This window comes from Galeopterus variegatus, unplaced genomic scaffold, assembly GCF_000696425.1.
Source record: "Galeopterus variegatus unplaced genomic scaffold, G_variegatus-3.0.2 Scaffold6048, whole genome shotgun sequence".
NCBI classification, from domain to species: Eukaryota; Metazoa; Chordata; class Mammalia; order Dermoptera; family Cynocephalidae; genus Galeopterus; species Galeopterus variegatus.
This window is the reverse complement of record NW_007732159.1, coordinates 104,066-118,475: the sequence shown is the minus strand read 5'-3', so window position 1 is coordinate 118,475 and position 14,410 is coordinate 104,066. Positions and strand designations below refer to the sequence as shown.

The window sequence follows — 14,410 nt, the reverse complement described above, 5'->3', positions numbered from 1 at the left end:
ATCCAGTTAAGTTTCCCTGGATTATAACCGTTAAATAGCGAGAAGAAACATTGTGGAGGCCTGAGCCCAATTAGATGTCAACCGAATGATCCTTCATGGCTTAGTCTTTATTATCGTCCCTAGTTCTTTGTATCCCACCTCCACCTCCTCTCAAAAGGGTAAGCTGGAGGACACCTATCTCTTTGCTATCATTTTCCAGAATATTCAGTGGCCATAGACGCAGGCGATCTTTATACATAAAAGCAAAGGACTCGCTTGCGTCCAGCAAACGCTTCATCCTCCTTGTCCTTTCCCTGGTTTCTACTTCCCCTGCGCTGCTAACCTGTCCCACTCTCCCGGTCTTCTAACCTCCAATTGATCTAGATTCACGAGACCCGGAGAGTCTTAACTGGAACTGAGCCCACAGCCATTCTGTGACGACTGGCATCTTGCTGGGGGGAGGTGGAGGGAGGCAAAGCACAGTGCTGCCCCCGCCTCCCCACCTGAGAGGTTAGAAGATTTGGTCTCCGGAGGCCAGAGTAGCGCCATAGTGAGCAGAGAGGACAGTGTCTCGTGCCTGCTGTGGACTTCAAGACCATCCCCAGGGCTCAGCTGGCTGTTCAGGACACAAACACCAACTAACAGAACCCCAGTGCACCCTGTGCTCAGTTCCCAGGGCACTGCTGCCTTTTCAACGTGAGGAGGAAGAGAAATGGCCACCATGCCAGCATCATGCATTTCAGATAAACCACACGCCCAGGGGACTGCTTTGCACTGGAAGATATTTGGCGCCTACGATGCTCCCTTTCTCCATGCTTGCGAAACTAAATTAGTAATCAAGAGGGTGTTTGGCAGGGATAGGACCAGAGCAAAGTGGCGCGAGTAGACTTAAGCGACACTTAATCCAGACTCTAGTGAGATTTGCTGATCACATGATTAGTAAGACAGGAGAATCTTCTGTGTGTTTCGACCACCTGTGTCTCCTCTCTCTCCATCTGCAACCCAAGGATCTCCCGGGACACCTGTGAATCTCGAGGCAGGAAGATTCCATGTGTTCCCCAGGCTTGACTGACTCAGGCAGGCAGGGAGACTCCGACGATTTAATTCTCCACCCATGAAGATATGGTTGAGCTTTAAAATCTACCCAGCCTTGTGCAAACATTGTAGGGACTAGAACAAAAGCTCTTGCCCTCGTGGAGTTTATAGTTCAGAAGTAAGACAAGCTTATGGGTCGCTTATGGGCGCTGAATGCTGGGTGCTCTGGGAGACTCAGAAGAAGTGAAAGACATGGTCCCTGACTCCCAAACCTAAACCCTAGCTGCAGGGAAGCCTGGGGTTTCCTGATATGCCTAGGCCATCGCTGGTAGTTGGATGGACCTAGGTACTGTATTTTATTCTCCAGGATGTGAGTGCTAGAGGGGTTCAGAGAAAGGGGTGGGCGTGGGCTGGAGCACTCACGGATGGACGGAGGAGGGTCCTGGGTCTCGAAGGGTGCTAGGCCTGGAACAGACAAGAGGGGTGGAGCAACCAGGGGTCAATGCAGGGTGCAAGACGAAACTAATTAGTTAAACTGTGCTATCGCCTCTGCTCGGGGCCACAGAAGGTCAGCTGTTTACAAAACTAAGTTCCAGATGAGTAGGGGTTATCTCATTCAGTGTCAGGGCAGAGAAAGCCCACCTTTGCAGGGCCTCCAGCCCAGCTCCTCTGCTGCTGAGGCATCCAGTGAGCAGAACTCTTCCTTTTTCCGCAGTCTACCTGCCCTGTGGCTCCCCCTGTCACTGCCCCGGAGGAACAGCCAGGGGCGAGGCAATAGGAAAAGCCTTTGCCATTATTACCACGGATAGTAACGGTAGCCAATATTATCTAATACTTGCTGTGCCAGGCCCCAGCCTGAGTTCTTTACATACATATATATTCACACTGCCGGTCTTCACAATAACTACCATTATTATCTCCATTTTATACAGGAGGAAACTGAGGCACAGAGAAATTGAGTCGTTTGAACAAGATCATTCATTCATTCACTTATTCGACAAACACACACCGAGTACCTGTTGTGCTCTTGGCATTATTAGATGCTGGGAATAATAACAGTAATAAACTAAAATATATCAAGCATCCACTTTGTGCTCGGTCCTATATGAATTACAGGTTTTACGGGTGTGGCTTTGTGTCTTCTTACCACCGCCCTGTGAGGTGGGTGTCATTGTCCTTGGTCCAGTTTTCTTTTCTTTTTTTTTCCTTTTTGTCTTTTTTTTGTGACCAGCAACAGATCGCAACCCTCAGTGTCGCGCCCGTACCGGACCGGGACCGACAACGGAATCGCAACCTTCAGGAGCGGCCGGTCTGTACGTGGGACCCGAACCCTCGGCGGGAGCGCCGCCACGCTCCCAAGTGGCGCACTGTAGCAGTGCGCCACCGGGCCGGCCCCTTGGTCCAGTTTTCTGATGAGGTGAAGAAATCTCAGAGAGTCTCAGTAACTTGCGCACAGTCACACAGCCGTGCAAAAGCAATCCAGTGGCTGATTCTTTTTTTTTTTAAAAAGATGACCGGTAAGGGGATCTCAACCCTTGACTTGGTGTTGTCAGCACCACGCTCAGCCAGTGAGCAAACCGGCCATCCCTATATAGGATCCGAACCTGTGGCCTTGGTGTTATCAGCACCACACTCTCCCGAGTGAGCCACGGGCCGGCCTCAGTGGCTGATTCTAGAGTCTGGTTTTTTTTTTTAAATTTATTTATTTATTTTTAATTTATTTTTTTTCCTTTTTGTCTTTTTTCGTGACCAGTAACGGGATCGCAACCCTCAGTGTCGCACCCGTACCGCGACCGGCAACGGGATCGCAACCCTCGATGTCACGCCCGCACCACGCTCAACCTGTGAGCGGACTGGTCTCTATATGGGATCCGAACCCTCAGCGGGAGCGCCGCCGCACTCCCAAGCGCCACACTCTACCGAGTGCGCCACTGGGCCGGCCCGTTTTTAATTATTTTTAATTGTGGTAAAATACACACAATATAGAATTTACCATCTTTACCATTTTTAAGTGTGCAGTTCAGTGGCCTTAAGTACATGCTCACTGTTGTATAACCACCACCACCATCCATCTCCAGAACACTTTTCCTCTTGTGTGATAGTTAATTTTATGTATCTACTTACCTGGACCACGATGCCCAGACGTGGGATCAATTATTATTCTGGATGTTTCTGTGAGGTGTTTTTGGATGATATTAACATTTAAATTGGTGGACTTTGAGTAAAGCAAACTGCCCTCTATCATGTGGTGGGCTTCATCCAGTCAGTTGAAGACCTGAATAAAATGAAAGACTGACCTCCTTCGATCAAAAGAGAGTTCAGACAGCAGGAAACTTTGGACTTGAACTGCAGCATCAGCCTTTCCCTGGCCTCCAACCTGCCAACCCACCCTACAGATTTTGAGCTTGCCAGCCTCCATAATCACATGAGCCAATTCCTTAAAATAAGTCTCTTTCTGTATATGTACACACCTCCAGTTGGTTCTGTTTCTCTGGAGAACTCTGAATGATACAGGTTGCAAAACTGAAACTCTGTCCCCATTAGACAATAACTCCCCATCACCACCCTCAGCCCCCGGCAACCACCGTTCTACATGTGTCAGCATTTCCTTTCTTTATAAGGCTAACAATATTTCATTGTATGCCCACACTACACCTTGTTTATCCATTCATCTGTCAATGGACACCTGAGCTGTTTCTTCTGGCTATTGTGAATAACGCTGCTGTGAATGTGGCTGTACGCACAGCTGTTTGAGTTCCAGCTTTCACTTCTTTTAGGTATATACCCAGAAGTGGAGTTACTGAATCATACGGTAATTCTATTTCAGACTTTTTGAGGAGCTGCCATACTGTTTCCCACAGCAGCGGTCCCATTTTACATCCCCACCAGCAGTACACAGGGGTTCTGATTACTCTATATCCTCACCAACATTTGTTATTTTCTGGGTTGTGATAGTGACTACCTTTATGGGTGTGAAGTGGTATCTCATAGTGGTTTTGATTTGCATTTCCCTAGGGTCCGGGACCAAGCCCCCCTGTCCTCTTGCAGAAAGGACCCTCACATTTATGGTCTTCAGGGTGTGCAAAGACTTGTGGGTGCATCTAGTGGGTCAACATGTAAGAAATGACTGTGCAAAGGTCACAGGATGAAGAGTAGGAAGCAAGGAATTACACCTGGAGGGTCAGAGGGCATCTCTGAGGAAGTGCATAACTTGCCAAGACTGTAAGCTCCTTGTAACTCTGGAAGCATGGTCACGTTCACCCACAGCATTAATACACGTCTGTCTCCTGCCAGAGCAAAAGGGGTTAGTGCATAACTTGCCAAGACTGTAAGCTCCTTGTAACTCTGGAAGCATGGTCACGTTCACCCGCAGCATTAATACACGTCTGTCTCCTGCCAGAGCAAAAGGGGTTCCTCCCCCCGATGCCCAGTACTGGGGGGCAGAGACCTGAGGAAAAGCACAAAGCAGCTGGACGTGGGATTGTGTATCTGTTACAAAATTTTCCCTTTCCAGAGGTGACTATGAATTGTGGAGTCACCCTATGGCACAGGTATGGGAGTCTGTATTGAGGTGTGGATGTCAGTGTAACTTTAAATATTTAGGAATTGTCAGGCAGGATGAAGCTTCATTTTCATAGGAAATGTGTATTGTGACACCCTCAATAGAGGAACTGGGGAAAGGTAGCTTGCGTCTGAGCAGGTGACACACAGGGAGACCAGGTGATGCAGACAGGCGAGGCTCTGAGAGAGCAGGAGGCAGGCAGGGAGCAGAGCCCCGGGAGTGTTCATGGCACAGGAGGGCGGGAACCTGGGAAGAGAGCCTACGCATGGCACCCTTCCCTGACACTGCTCAGCCCGGGCCACCTCCAAGCCTCAATACCTGGAGGTTGCCCTGCCTACTTGGTGTCCCCTGCTTGCCTCCCCCTGCATGCACCCAGGGAACAGGGCCGTGCCAAGGTGCTCCCCCACCAAAGGCACTGTATTCATTTCCTGGGGCCTCCCCTGCAAAGTACCACTAGCTGGGTGGCTCAGAACAATGGAAATATATTCTCTCACAGTGCTGGAGGCTAAACGTCTGAAATCAAGGTGTCAGCCAGACCGCGCGGTCTCCTAGCCATTCTGTTACTTATAGACATATCACTCCAGTCTCTGCCTCTGTCATCACGTGATGTTCTCCTGTGTCTTGACTCTGTGCATATCCATGTCTGTGTCTCTTCTCTGTTTCTTATAAAGACACCAGTCATATAAAATTAGGGCCCACGCTGCTCCGGTATGACCCCATCTTAACTGCATCTGCAAAGACCCTATTTCTGAAAAAAATCACCTTCACAGGTGAGGGGAAGGAGTAGGACTAAAACATGTCTCTTTGGAAGACACAATTCAACCCATAACAGTGGCCTTGACTGAGACACGTGTCAAAGCTGGAGGAGGAGAGATTGAAACAAAGGCTTGTGGCATTGGGAGGGGCTGGGGCAGTGTGGCTCTGAGCCCGCGGGTGTGGACCTGGGGTCTCCAGGTGGTTCCCTCCCTGAGCGCTCCTGCACCTACACTGTGCTGTGTGGAAAACTAGCTTTGGAGATGTGGCATATCATTCAAAAAAGCTAAAAGATACAGCAAAAAATTGGTTTTGTGTTAGTTTATTCTACAAGTGATTTTTAAATGTACATTTTCTTACTTCTATAAAAGTAAAATAGCTTTGACATGACAGTAAACAGTTGACTTTTAGGAGACTGTAGGAACAACTGAGAATTGAGCTTTTTTCCATCAGACATGACTGTTTTGTTTGGTGTTTCTGTAAACTTGGCAGGGCGGTGGAAACACGCACGTGTGCCAGGGTGTACTTGTGAAGAGACGCAGGATGGGGGGACAGCCACCCGGGGTGATGTTGCCTCTGAGGGTAAGATGGTTGGGAGAAGAGCTGAGGTGGGGCGGGAGGTCTGGAGAGGTGGGCTGAGGGTGGGGGGCTCCTGCTAGAATCTGGAGGGAGAGATGGGCAGACTGAAATACAGGGTAGTTGAGCAGATTCAGAGGACATGCTGGTCTCCAATAGTGAAAGGTTTTTCTGTCCCTGGGGCTCGAGAACCTTCCTGTGTTTGTGGCGAATTCCAAGGGCCTGGGGGAGAAAAACAAACAACTCCACTCACTCATCAGTCTCCAAAATTTCTTTAACCAGAGATAAGTCTTACATTCAGTGGGGAATGAAAGACCCCCAGGAGAGGGTCCACGGCCACCATTCCCCCCTCCTGTCCTTCCCTGGGAAAGGCTGGGTGAGTGTCAGCCGTGGCATCAGTAGCTCAGAGGGAACAACAGTGACCCACAGACAGAGGTGTGGAGTCAGGAGGGTGTGACAGAAGCTTTTAGGAAGCAGATTTATCCAACTGCCCAACAAAGGACAGAGCCTTCAGGCCTCGGATTAGGTCAGCCTCGGGCAGGGGCCATGCTTGGTCGTAGCAGGACTTTGATTTATGTAATAGGCTTATGTAATGTCATTATATAACATCCGTAGTGGCATTGCAAATGGGGTACTACATCAGGCTCTGCAGAAGCCAGACCAACACTGCTCTCCTGCCCAGCCACATAGAATTCCTGCAGGACCCTGAGCCCCCTCTCTCTGGGATTTCAGCCCTCCAGGTTTCACTGGAGGCTCTCAGGAGATGCTCTGAGTCAGCTTCTTCCTAGAGGGGCTGTGTTTTTGGCAGACTCTCCTGCCCAGCCACATAGAATTCCTGCAGGACCCTGAGCCCCCTCTCTCTGGGATTTCACCCCTCCAGGTTTCACTGGAGGCTCTCAGGAGATGCTCTGAGTCAGCTTCTTCCTAGAGGGGCTGTGTTTTTGGCAGATGAGGCTCACTCTCTCAAGAGTGGGCTGTGTCCTCAGGACCCTCTCTCTCCAGAAGGTGGACCCTGCTCTGCAGCCCACTTGTCCTTTCCAGATGCCTGCTCCCTGCGCTGCCCCATCCTCCCAGCGCCGTCCGTCATGTCCTGCTCGTGACCCGCCTGGACTACTTACACCATCTCCTGTCCGGTCTCTGGCCTCCAGCTTCTCCCGCTAGCTCCTGCTTTCCAATTTATCCTCCAGCTGTTAGGCTGGTCTTCCTTGTAGCTTGTTAGTCCCCAACTTGGAAACTTTTCTTTATCTGGATATCCACACTCCATAGCTGTTGCCGCACAGTGTCACATTCTGCTGCAGATGTGTCTGTCTCCCTCTGGTGATCGCGAGCTTCTGTGGCACTGAGCACCACGCCCACCATCCAGCCAGTACTCAGTACGTGTCTGTTGTAACTCAAGGCTCTCTGCAACAAACCTTTTAAAGTTATCTTCCAAGCCTCCTGGGTACAAACTCTACATTACACCAGGGGATCTGGTTCTCGTCTCCAAATATGATGTGGTATTTCCCACCACCCCCACCCACTTGCCACCCTTGGCTTCCCCATCATGAAGTGCCCACCCACCCCAACTTCCCTTTTAAATCCTACCTATTCTTCAAGCCCAGGTGGAGGCCACCTCCTTGGGGGTGGCCTTTCCCGATGTCCCCAGCCCCTGAGGATCTATTCTTCTAAGCTCTCTTGGTTCCGCAGATGGCCACTTTACCAGGCAGTTCTCCAGTTGTTGGTTGTGTCTGTGTGAGCCCCAGACTTGCTGAGTGCTGACTGTGACCAAGGCTCCTACTTTATTCTCCTAAGTCCCCTTCAGTATGGGGGTTACTGTCTTCACTTCACAGGTAGGAAAAGTGAGCTCTAGAAATATTCAGCCCTTATAGGACTAAGCGCCTCATCGCCCAGGCCACCGAGAGCACACTGGTGTTTTACTGGCTCTATTCCTGGGATGTGGCACGTTCAAATGCTCACTGCATGTTTGTTGAATTGCATAGCTGGAGGAGGAGGCTTTAGAAGCCTACCCATCTTAAAATCTCTCTCCTACTAGGTAAACTTAGTGCCTAAAATCCACCTTTTTAGAGTTATAGCTTTGGGCTAAATTGTGGCAACAGTGAGACACAAATCCCAGAGGCTTAATCAATTCAGCAATCCTCTTTTTTCATGTGGCTGCCGGGATGCTTAGACCTAAATTTATTGCTCAAATGCAATTGTATGAGTTAGATGTCCTGTGTATTTCACATACTTTGTCCCCCTACCCTCCCCCCCCAATTTAACAGTCACATTATAACATACCAGCCTTGTTGGTCGTTACTCCAGAGCCCCTTTGGAAGCCCGCAGGGTACACGTCTTGGATGAGAAGCAGCTACATAGACTGAGAAGGGAGGGTAGAACCATGCTTGGGAAGTGACACAGAAAGGGAAAGCAGGAATATGAGTGCTGGAGGGGCCTGGGAATTTTCTAGACCAGTGTTTCCTAACATTTTGTGAACCACTAATCACTTTGTTAAGATGTTTAAACTCCCCTCAGAGTAATGTGCATGGAAATAATAGTCTGCATATACTTTCAGAGAGTACCTGGACACCTCTCCCTTAAGCCCATCATGGGCCCTCATAGTCCCCAAACCTAGTTTAAGAAACCCTGCTCTCATCCCATGCACAGGAGAACTGAGGCCTGGAGAAGGACAGAGGCTCCTCGGGAACTGATGGGTGGGAGGGAAGGAAAGATGGAACCCCTGGTATTGCAGGGCAGACCCTGCTAGCAGGTTCTGGTTCTCCCTGTGACCCTGCACCTGGGCAGCCCTATTGCAGGAACAGCTGCGGGGCAGAGGAGACACCCTGGCTCTGCAACCCCTCCCTGTTCAGCAGGCTTGGGAGGGTGGAGTCTTAAAACCCACAGCTAAGGTGGGCCAAGGGTCTGGGACCAGACCAGGATGTACAATTAGNAATGCTCACTGCATGTTTGTTGAATTGCATAGCTGGAGGAGGAGGCTTTAGAAGCCTACCCATCTTAAAATCTCTCTCGTACTAGGTAAACTTAGTGCCTAAAATCCACCTTTTTAGAGTTATAGCTTTGGGCTAAATTGTGGCAACAGTGAGACACAAATCCCAGAGGCTTAATCAATTCAGCAATCCTCTTTTTTCATGTGGCTGCCGGGATGCTTAGACCTAAATTTATTGCTCAAATGCAATTGTATGAGTTAGATGTCCTGTGTATTTCACATACTTTGTCCCCCTACCCTCCCCCCCCAATTTAACAGTCACATTATAACATACCAGCCTTGTTGGTCGTTACTCCAGAGCCCCTTTGGAAGCCCGCAGGGTACACGTCTTGGATGAGAAGCAGCTACATAGACTGAGAAGGGAGGGTAGAACCATGCTTGGGAAGTGACACAGAAAGGGAAAGCAGGAATATGAGTGCTGGAGGGGCCTGGGAATTTTCTAGACCAGTGTTTCCTAACATTTTGTGAACCACTAATCACTTTGTTAAGATGTTTAAACTCCCCTCAGAGTAATGTGCATGGAAATAATAGTCTGCATATACTTTCAGAGAGTACCTGGACACCTCTCCCTTAAGCCCATCATGGGCCCTCATAGTCCCCAAACCTAGTTTAAGAAACCCTGCTCTCATCCCATGCACAGGAGAACTGAGGCCTGGAGAAGGACAGAGGCTCCTCGGGAACTGATGGGTGGGAGGGAAGGAAAGATGGAACCCCTGGTATTGCAGGGCAGACCCTGCTAGCAGGTTCTGGTTCTCCCTGTGACCCTGCACCTGGGCAGCCCTATTGCAGGAACAGCTGCAGGGCAGAGGAGACACCCTGGCTCTGCAACCCCTCCCTGTTCAGCAGGCTTGGGAGGGTGGAGTCTTAAAACCCACAGCTAAGGTGGGCCAAGGGTCTGGGACCAGACCAGGATGTACAATTAGGGGGCAGAGGAGACACCCTGGCTCTGCAACCCCTCCCTGTTCAGCAGGCTTGGGAGGGTGGGGTCTTAAAACCCACAGCTAAGGTGGGCCAAGGGTCTGGGACCAGACCAGGATGTACAATTAGCCCAAAGGAGTCCTCCGCCCTTGCCCCCCAACCCAGACCGAAGCACGCCCACCTGGCAAGACCTGGAGGCTGGATCACACAACAGGGAGGGCCCACCTGGGCAGGAAGCAGAAACTCCATGGTCTCTGGGCTGACGATGGGCTTGGGAGTTGTCCCTCAGCCTGAGGAAAACATTCTAATTAGAAGCTTTTCATTTCCCAGAAGCGGCAGCTCAGCCTGCACACCTGCATGTCTCATTTAGTTATGTTCTGCTCTGTTCCAGGAAGGAAACAAAGCAGAGATAGCTCATTCCTCGCCCCTACTTCTACTCCCATCAAGGTCATGGCTTCTTCTCAGCTCCAATTGCCACATTCTTTGGGGGTCAGTGCTAGTTACCCTGGTCAAGGTTAGAGAGTGGTCTTCTGCACTCCCCCAGCTCTGAAAGGTAAGGTCCCGAGGGAGACATGGCTGAGTGGGATGTGGGGAGAGTCCCAGGAACATGAACTATCTGTTTAAATCAAGTAGGTGCTTAGGCACTTGAGAATACCTGGGGGTGAAATCTATAATCTATCCGGTATTACTGCAGGGATCTGCCTTTTGCAAATGTAACTGTTAATTAAACGAGCTGGACTGGGAGGTGGCAAGCAAGAAGCAACCTTATTTTTTTCCTCCATCATCACATTTGAACCTATTCTGTCAGAATCCTCTTCTATCAGTTTTCTATTATTGTGCAACAAATTGCTTCAAAATTGAGTGGTTTAAAATGACCACCCTTTGTTTGATTGCAGTTCTATGGGTTAGCAATTTGGGGCTGGGTTCAGCTGAGTGGTTTTTGGCTGGTCCCAGGCACAGTAGACCCTACACCCCCTGTGAGAGTAGCAGCCAGGGGACCAGTCTACTTCTCATAGTGTCACTTTTTCTACCTGTGCCAAGACAGGAAGTCACACTGAACTGCCACTCAGCCTTGGCAAGCAGCATGACTTGGTCCTGGGTCTTCACCCCACCTTTAGCTCCCCAGGAGGTTTTGATCCCTCTGCCCTCCCTGCCAGAAACAAAAGGATAGAAACAACAAACAAAGGCAAAGAGGACAGAGGAAACCCGCAGTCTCTCACGCACTCTGCTCCCTGTCCAGCAGCCCTAGCTAACCGCGGATATTCTCCAAATTGTCCTTTAATGTGTACCTATTCCCTTAGATCATTCTCTAGGGACTGCCAAAGGTGGATGGGTTGACAAGGGGTTGGAATTGCTCTGCACCTTGCTTTTAGGTCCTAGAGGAGGGGAGGACTGCAGGGCATAGTTTCTTCCAGGCTGAGGGACCTAGCTCAAGGTGTCTTCACTATAGGTACCCAGACAGGGAGACCTGCTGGCCCGTGTCCCCCTTACTGCTTCCTCCATCTCCCCATGTTTCCATATCAGCTTTCCTGCCAGAAGAAATCCTGGTCAAATGTCTCTCATAGATGGGAAAAGAGTTGAATTTGGGTGAGGAATGGGAGACGAATATATCTGAAGCCAAGAGTGTGAGTTTTCTGGTATGCCTGATCAGAAGTTTCTCTCATCTGGTCCCTCATTCATGCCAGGGAGATTAGCACTGACAAAGAACTTGGCTGGAGGCTCAAGGGGGCTGAGAAAGCCCCAGATCTGCCCCTCAGCTGGCCCTCAGCTCTACCAGGAGCTCCCTGAGGTCCAGCTGACCATGTGCACATGAGCCAGCCCAGGAATTCTTCAGCAACTCTCTGCCCAGTAAAATCCAAGGTGCAATGCTGAGAAACACTGGGGTGCAAATTAGTCTTCCTGATGAAAAGTTGTTGGGTCAATGATAAATGTGTTTACTGCCTAGACTCTGGATCTGCATTTGTTTTATAGACAGTTGCAAAGTGCACCAACTCAGTTATTGCAAGAATATCTGAGACTAAGGAAAACAGACATGTATCATAGCTAGAGAGTCTAGCAGGACGAATAAGCCAGCATGCTCAGGGTGAGGTGTCTATCACCCTTCCAATTACCAGGTTAAGTAGTTAACTTACCATTCTAAGTTTCAATATCCTCCTCTGCAAAATGAAGATAAAATAGCATTTCACTGGGTTGGTGCTATGATGAAATAAAATTATCCATAATAGTGAAATAATATCACATAGTGCCTGGCACATTCTGGGTGTAAATGTTAGCTAAAGTTAATTGAAAAAACATTAAATCTTATTTTTTAAACTGATCAAGGGCAGGAGCATACTCCAATCTTTCCACAGATTGTCATGAAACGTGATTATTGTGACTAGCATGTAATGAGTGCTCAGTAAACGTGAGCTAGCACTGTCGTTGTTATTCAACACAGCAGGGCATGCAATGCCAAGTGTCAAAGAGACATTACTGGAGAAAACACATGAGGTTGGTTTCGAGAGCCTAAATTAGAATGTGCACTCTGCTAAAAATCATTATATTTAAACAGCAACATAGAAAGGAAAGGCCGCCAAATAATGTGATAACCGGATACTTTTATAGATTCTCTTGAGACATTGCTAAAATGTAATCACAATTATGGTTTTTCCCCCCAATGTCGGGTAATGTTGTTTCAAATCTCTAAATGCCTTTGAGTGTGCTGCCAAAATTCTGTCTGAAAGTGTGAGCCTCAAGCACAGGAAAGCCGAGTACCCCTGACATGTTGGGTTGAAAGTTCCATCTATAAAGCCAGGCAGACATTGTTTATATCCTGCATCATGACTTTCACTAGTTGTGTGACTCCAGATGAGCCTTTCACCCTCTCCAAGCCTCAGTCACCTTGTCAGTTCCTGGATTGCCCTTTTCCATGTTTTCTATAATGATGTACTCCTTTTAATAACAGAATGAAGATAAATATATTAAGAAGGTGGAGCTGGTATATGTGGGTGTATGTTATCTATTGCTTGTAACAAATAATCATAAGTTTGGTGGTTTAAAACAACACACACTTATTATCTGACAGTTTCTTGGTGTCAGGAGACCAGGCATAGCTTAGCTGGGACCACTGCTTAGGGTCCCCCAAGGCTGCAATCCGGGTGTCAGCCAAGCTGCCTTCTCACCTGGAGGCTCGACTGGGGGAAAATGTGCTCTAAGCTCATTCGAGTTGGCGGAAGTCATTTCCTTGTGGCTGCAGGACATCTTTGCCATGCGGGCCCCCGGCATGGCACTCACTTCTTTGGGCTGGCGAAGAGAACCTCTGCTAGCAAAATGGAATCTTACATCATGTGACATGATGATGGCAGTGACATCCCATCACCTTTGTCATATTCTGTTGGTTAGAAGCCAAGTCAAAGGTCCTGTCCACACTCAAGAGAAGGGGAGGTGGAGGTCATGGGGGGCACCTCAGAGTCCACCCTCCATGGTAGGTTCAGTTTTACTGAGGTAGATGCTAGAGTACTAAACTCAGAATTTTGCAGTCTAAAATGGAGCTCCTCTAGGGCTAGCGGCCTATGTAAAGGAGTAGAAGCCAGCTGCAGCAGGTGGCGATTGGACACACGGAGCACAGTGAGGGCCAATCCTGCCCAGGGCTCCCTCCCGTCAGCTCTCCTGTATGCCTGAGAGCAAGATGAAATGCTCAAAAGGTGGCCTTGCACAGAGGACGCGATATAACCACAAGATGTGAGCATGTGTGTGTGTGTGAGAGAGAGAAAGCACGTGTGTGAGCACGTGAGCGTGAGTGTGCGAGCATGTGCGAGCATGTGTGTGCATGTGTAAGTGTGTGAGTGTGTCCGTGAACATGTGTGTGTGGTAGGTGAAGGGCAGGTCCACACAACTAGCCTAAGACTGAGAAGGTGGCTGGATCATAACCACCTGATTTTTGTGTCTGTACATGAACTTCAGTGTCAGGTCTTTCTGTTTGTCTTAAATGCTGGCTCATGGCCATCACCTTCAATGTTGCTGGGCAGAGCAGAGAGAAAGCCTCCTACACGAGTGTTCCAGAACCTTTTCTTCCCGTTACCAGGCTGGCTCCATTAACAGAGGTCACAGCAAAGGTGGAAAGGCCCACAGAGAGGAATCAAAGTGCTGAGAGAATAAGGAAGCAGGACTCAAGGGGACTGGAAGGATTTAGGAGAAAAGTTACTCTCTAGAAACACGTGTAGGCTCTGGGGATGCAGCTGCAGTCAGGAGCAGGTGAAAGCAGATCAGGGAGCCCAGTTTCAAGTTCACATGCCTTCTGCATAGCTTAGACATCGTGGACATAGATCTCTAATTAGGCCCCATCTATCTGTTCACAGGTAGAAATGATGTTACATAGCATTTAGTCCCCAAAAGAGACCTACTTTTAATTGAGTTTATGTCAAGTGTGATAAAATTTGGGAAGCTTTTAGTCAAGTAAGTCAAGCTACCTCAGAGGCCTCAGGCCCGGGAGAGGGGAACGGTCGGCTTCCTGTGCTAGGACATGCCAGCCAGCAGGACTGGGGAGATGCAGGGTGCTGTCCAAGACCCAGATCCGTAAGCCTGCTGCGGCGTGGCGTCCCTCCCGTGACCTGGAGCGGCGGGGG

The 14,410-nt window shown here is 49.2% G+C and overlaps 1 protein-coding gene across 1 annotated transcript in view; it reads left to right on the top strand.

Annotated features, from left to right (window-relative positions):
* The window catches only part of ZNF467 (zinc finger protein 467), a 13,305-nt gene extending 6,300 nt beyond the window's left edge, over positions 1–7,005 (top strand). Inside the window, exon 5 of the mRNA XM_008590371.1 lies at positions 6,947–7,005. Coding sequence (XP_008588593.1) covers positions 6,947–7,005 — 59 coding nt within the window. The remainder of the gene's footprint in view (positions 1–6,946) is intronic.
* Positions 7,006–14,410: the final 7,405 nt, after the last annotated feature.